The following is a 6,354-nucleotide window of genomic DNA, read 5'->3' as shown; positions in this document are numbered from 1 at the left end:
CTAGTCCTCTGCCTCCTTCCTTACGGCTCGTGTACAGTCTCAGGGTGCTGGGTTTGGGGTGGAACCCTTTATGCATGATTAGTAGCTTCCGGGTCTTAACATCCGTGGCCTTTATCTCTTATTCCCAGGTACTTGTAACTGTCCTCAATGTCTGCTATTGTTCCTTCTGGGAGTCAGACCCCTTCTGTGCGGACGACCTTCCCTCTCTTTGTAACCATCCGACCACACTTCTCTAGTCCGAATGACATCCCAATGTCAGTGCTGTAGATCCTGGTGGTGTGGATCAGTGAGTCGATGTCTCGCTCGCTCTTGGCGTACAGCTTGATGTCATCCATGTAGAGGAGGTGACTGATTGTGGCCCCATTCTTGAGTCGGTATCCGTAGCCAGTCTTGTTGATGATTTGGCTGAGGGGGTTCAGGCCTATGCAGAACAGCAGTGGGGACAGAGCATCTCCTTGGTATATGCCACATTTGATGGACACTTGTGCAAGTGGTTTGCGGTTGGCTTCAAGGGTGGTTTTCCACAGCCCCATCGAGTTTGCATTGAAGGCTCTTAGAGGCTCTTAGAGTCCTATTGATGTTGTACATCTCTAAGCATTCAATGATCCAGGTGTGTGGCATTGAGTCATAATCGTAATTGTATATATATATAATTTGACAAAATGTAAAAAGAGTACATTTGTTTTTCTGCATTTTTCATGTAGCTTTGTGTAGAATAATTATAACTTTGCAGGATTATTTGTTGATTTTTAAAATTTGACACTATAACCAGGCATGTCGACTTTATTGTTTCTTTCTGACTGTCGTTCATTTGCTGTTAAAGGTTCGATATTAAGCTCTACAGACTTGAGTTCAGACAGTTCAGCTCCCCTGTAATGACACCAAATGCTGGTTTTGAAACACTTAGAGCAGCGAAATGGGACTTGCTGTACTTTTAGTTCTTCTCTTGTGAAACAGATTAACAGGCTCCCACAGTGAATAAATTCACCGTTCAGTCACAGGGTTGATTGTGAAAGAAGAAATGTTACGTATCATAACAAACAGAGAGCCTCTTGTCTAAAAATGTCGCTTTGCGTCTCACCAGCATCTTAATAAGCTTGGACTGAATCACACTAATCTATAAAGACCTTCTCTGCCTGAAATACTCACATCTGAAGGGAATACTTGAGCTCGTTTAGATTAGTTCTCCTGAGTTTCTAATAATTTATTTTTGTTCAACATAAGCTTTAAAAATGCCTTCCACCCTGAGGGCAGCGTTCCACATCTCAGCGTTCAGCTGGTACACTTTCATTGTGAATTACCTGGCAGCAAAGGATGGAGAGGAGCTACCTGCAGGGATCTTCGTCTATGGGGGACCATGGAAGTACCTCACCTTTCTGAACCTGGTGAGCACGTTTAGCGGTGATGACTGTGGTGAATATGTTGTGCAGGTGAAACTGAATAATTTTGCTGGTGTTTTCTCAGTTATTGCAAATGACGTTCTTCGGCCTGGCAGCAGTGAACGATCTCCAACCAGGGGAGAAGGCAGAGAGCCTGCTGAACAGATGGAAAGACCTCCTGTTCTCCGTCTTTGCCTTCCCTGTTGGGACGGTGAGAAAATCCTGCCAGTAAATTCAGCTTTCTTATTTATTTACAAAACGATCTTATAATTTAAAAAAAAGGCAGTTCTTTATTAATATTTGCATTTAAGGTCTAATCTCGTGTATTGATCTCTGGAAAACAAAGAGACTGTATTTAAACATTAAAAACATTTTCTAGCAGAGGAAACGTTGCCTCACACCATCCTCTAATAATAGCAACGGTGTACAAACTTTTTGCCAAGTTGAAAGTAAAAAAAAATCTAGTTTTTCACAATCAAAAAGTAAAAATTGTACTGTATCATTTTGTATGCATTGTAAAAAATTTCTTGAATTATTACATTATTATATTTTAGCATCTCAATTTCAAAATTTTTAGGGTTGATTGTTTTCTTTAGAGGTTGGGGGGAGGAGGGCTGGAAGATTTACTTTTGAGTAAAAGTAGCTCAATATTTGTGGTTCTATTTACTCCAAAATTAAAATTAATGGAAAAACTTTAAAAAGGAAAGAATTTTGTGCCAATTTTTTTTATTTTAAGATTTTGTTAATCTGTGATAAAATAAAAAAAGTCCATCTGTATCAACCACTTCTGCTACTATTTGCTCCATATTCTATATTTGAGGTTGACGGGCTGCACAAAATACTTCGGCGGGCCAGAAATGGCCCCAGGCCGGCACTTTGGACACCCCTACTCTACTGTATATAAAGTCAAGAAGTTAATGACTCATAACTTCCCATATTTTTATCCTCAGACAGTTCAGTTGAGTATAAGACCAAAATGTTTTACACTTTTGTCTCATTTTGAGTGGAAATAAATGTGAGTTCTCACCTGAAATTGTTTGTTTATAAATATATTTCATGCTACATTTTAACGTTTTTGGGCCAGTAACATAGTCTCAAATATTCCTGAAACATAATCTGATACGCAGCTGCTCTGTGCTTCACTCTTGGTGTGAGAGGATTTTCCTGCCTGTTCTCTGGTTCTTATGTCCAGTTGATTCAGTTTTAGATTCATCTAAACTGAATGATTTCAGTTTAGATGAAATCATTCAGTGGTCCTTCCTTCTGGAAGGAACATTTCCTTCCAGAAGTTTGAACATTGTCTGTTTTCTCTGACAGTATTGAGTCAGGCCTTTAAGTTCTTTTCAGAAAGCAAAAGTTTTCTCTTCCTACTACTCATTAAAAAGTTGAACCTCCAGTCAAAAGTACAACATCAGCCTGCTGCTGATGTTTTGTGGTTTGCATCTTGCAGTCTGTCTTCAGGATGAACGTTTGCATGCCAACCAGATCTGGGCATGTTGGCCTTTAAAGGTTAACTTTAAGCTCTTTAAATCTAACCAGACTTAAACTGCTGCAATCTTCTTACTGAAGGTTTCATCCAGCCGCTTGGATCTCAGCACAATCTTCTGTTTCATTTCAGAATCACAGACAGCTAACTGTTAACTGATGTTTTATACCTCTGTGTCAATTTGATTTGGATTAAATATGGGGGTGTCCTAATTTAATACTCATCTGAAATAGTTTGTTTAAATTTAAAAAAGTATTTATATTAGCAATTTGGATAAACTGATGAACCCAGGGAGAAAATGTAAACTCCATAAGTTAAAATCATACCAAGAAAAAGTGTTTTACTGTGTTCTACTACTATAAAATAATAAAACATGTTTAAAAAGTAGTTCTCTGCTCTAACTGTGGCCTCTGAATCCTGTAGTTCGTGGTTGTGCTCTTCTGGACAATCTTTGCCTATGACAGAGAGTTAGTCTATCCGGCAAACATCGATGCCTTCTTCCCTCCCTGGATAAACCACGCCATGGTATCTGTTCTGCTTTATTTCCCTCCTTTCTGGTTTTCCTAACCTAAACTCGCTGTGCTCACTGTGCCTCTGCTCCGGTGTTTCCACAGCACACGTTGGTCCTTCCTGTTTTGCTCGGAGAAGTGCTGGTGCAGCCTCACACATACCCGCAGATGAGGCACGCGCTGGCAGCGCTGTCAGTCGTGGGCGTGGCTTATTTATCCTGGTGAGTGCTGAATCAGCTGTTACTGTAAACACATCCAGAGTTCCGGAGTGAAACCGGTTCGGCTGAGTGTGAAACTGGGCGTCACTGTGCTACACAGTTTGGTTTTTTCCCAGCTGTTTGGGTTTTTTCCTCCCGTTTTCTGCTCTTTATCTTGGAGGAAAGTCAAGTCAAAACTCAGCACTTCAACATAAACCAATAAATGTTATTCATTAATATCTGAAAACTAATCAGTAACTGCGCAAAAAGCTGAGGCTGAAACAATCAATCAGATTAATCATAATGAATTGACTGTTGAAATAACTGTTTGCTAAATTACTAATTTACTAATGAGTATAAAGACTCATAAAAGGTTAATTTGCTGAAAGAACAACATAATAAAATATGCAAGTAAACCAAAACTGCACAAAAATATATACATTTTACAATAAGAAGTAAAAACCTTCTGTTTGTAAAAATGTTCCTCAAGTGGTAGCTTAGCTTCACCTGGTTCAAATTCTGGAGAAAAGCAATATATTAAGCATCTTTTTCTATGCAGTTATTAATCATTAAATCCCAAAAATAATCACCAGATCAGCCGAACACTGAGCTGATGCTAAGTCAAGCAGAAAATGCTGAGCGTTTCACTTGTTGATGTTAAAATCCTGTTTCAAATAATGAAGCGTTCACTGACGGATTGCTGTTACTGCACTTTAAAAAGAAATTGAATAATATGTTTATTTGCATATTTTAAAGTATTTCTAATATTGTACGGAAAAGACTTAAATAGTTAAACAAAAGTCAGCCAGAACGGCAGAAATGAAATAAAATAAAGTTATTTTCTTGGGCTGTGTTCACATGGACAAAGGGAGAGTTTATTTCAAACCAGCAGCTTACGGATCTGTGTGAGATCCAGGGAGGATCAGAAGGTCGAAATGCAAAAACAGTCGTCAGCAACTTATGAAAGACAATTCTTTTTATGGGCATACAGCTCAAGCCATGCATTAGCACAGTCTGCTCCGTAGAAACACACATCCCATATTTGGGTCTGTAGCTTGGACGATCTGTAGCTCTGTTTGACATTCATACTTTGCCTTTTTCTCTTACGCTCAGCATAAAACTCTCCCTCAGAAACATGCGCCTAAGACTCACAGATCCAACTTGCAGTAAAATTTCTTAGCTAAACCAGAATTCTAATAGGAAGGGAAATATGGTTGAAGTAAATTGGTAAGAGACACTGACTCTGATCGCTATGCGAAAAAACTGGATTTTTGTGTAATTTTGCAACCTGAAAATGCGCCGGGCCGGAACCTGTTCCGGTTCCTGAATGTGATTCTGAACCAGTTTTGCATGTTTCCACAGGAAGAACAAGGTCAAACTGGGCATCCGCCATCTTGCTGCTACGCTCTTCTTCTGCGTTGTGTGATGCTGCCTCTTGCTTTTCAACTAGAGTTATTTCTGTTGAATAGACACACTGATGTCAAATATGATGCAAGAAAACATTTATTACGATCAGATCTTAAAAGGTTTGTCAGCGTCTACTCTCCTTGTCAATGTTTTCTAATGTTCATTCAGAATCCACAGACTGAACTCCAGGTGAGGAGTTATCACAAGGTACAACCAATCAGAGGAGGACTTTGGTGATATGAGTGATATGCCATATTAGACAGCCAATGAAAAATGGATCTTAAGATTTTCTAGAAGTTGCTCTTCTTGAAATGTCAAAAAGCTATCACTCAAGACATTATTACTTTCTCATAGCTGTTTATTTTCACACCCACATTTCAACAAATTATCATTTCACTGAATAAAACAGGTTCAGAGTTTTATTACCAATCATCGCCATAAATTTAACACTAAAAGCTGTAAATGTTCATTTATCCCAGTTAGTGCTGGTCTCATTTATAATTTGCTCCAACAAACTGTAGCTGTGTTGATTATACTGTGTGTAACATGGATGCTGTGTACTTTGGTTCAGGTGTTAAAGGGAAAAAAGGAAGTAAAGGGTCACTTTGGAGTGACCCTTTACAGGTCAAAGTTCACACTGGAAGGCTGAATTGTTGGGTTGATTCAACCCAACAACGACAAGCAAAAGTCAAACCTGAACTATCAGAAATTTCAAAAGGAAAACTAACCTGCAGGTTGTTCAGTAAAATGCTGCACTACTTGTACTGTACCTCCCAAAGGTATTCACATTCAGTTGTGTTATAATCACACTATATTTCGCTTGAATTTTATGTGGTAGAGAAACACAAAGCACTGCATTGCTAGGATTTTCATTACAAATGAAAACAGTGTGGTGTGCAATTGCAAGTTAACTGAGTTTGCTTGTAATTTAATCAGGTAATTAATCACAACTTAACAGCTTCACACACTGCAAATCTGAGCTTTCTAAGAGGCAAATACCTGCCAAGCAGAACGCTACCGATAAACCATAGGGGAGCAGCAAACACTTTCATTTCATTTGCATTTTCTGTTTCTATCTTATTGCAGTTTGCTGAGTTCTACTTATTCTGTTTATGCAGCAGATCAAATACATGCAAAAAGGTGTTTATTTTCCTTTAATTAACCAAGAAAAACCCTCAGTGAGATTAAAAATCTCTTTTACAAGAGCGTCCAGCAGCACAAAATTTACAATATTACCAGTAGACATAACAACACTTACTTTCAAACTGACAGATTTCTGAAATTCAGCCCTGAAAGTCGAGCCAAACATGTCTGACTCCAAGTCATCCAACATTTTATTAAAAACCTCCAGTGGGAAGAAAATAGATGAAGAACAG

The 6,354-nt window shown here is 38.6% G+C and overlaps 1 protein-coding gene across 3 annotated transcripts in view; it reads left to right on the top strand.

Annotated features, from left to right (window-relative positions):
* The first annotated feature begins 779 nt into the window (after positions 1-779).
* Positions 780-6,354, top strand: part of LOC106952679 (androgen-dependent TFPI-regulating protein) — a 9,728-nt gene continuing 4,153 nt past the window's right edge. The window contains exons 1-4 of one of the 3 annotated variants that reach the window (XM_015040953.1): positions 780-1,385; positions 1,465-1,590; positions 3,289-3,390; positions 3,480-3,595. In XM_015040953.1, the coding sequence (XP_014896439.1) occupies positions 1,233-1,385; positions 1,465-1,590; positions 3,289-3,390; positions 3,480-3,595 (497 nt within the window). In that variant the 5' untranslated portion in view covers positions 780-1,232. The remainder of the gene's footprint in view (positions 1,386-1,464; positions 1,591-3,288; positions 3,391-3,479; positions 3,596-6,354) is intronic. The other 2 variants (XM_015040952.1, XM_015040951.1) reach the window with 2 other exon arrangements.

The sequence above is a fragment of the Poecilia latipinna genome, unplaced genomic scaffold (assembly GCF_001443285.1).
Source record: "Poecilia latipinna isolate Pla-1442-1.1 unplaced genomic scaffold, P_latipinna-1.0 Scaffold534, whole genome shotgun sequence".
NCBI classification, from domain to species: Eukaryota; Metazoa; Chordata; class Actinopteri; order Cyprinodontiformes; family Poeciliidae; genus Poecilia; species Poecilia latipinna.
This window is presented reverse-complemented; position numbering and strand designations above follow the sequence as displayed.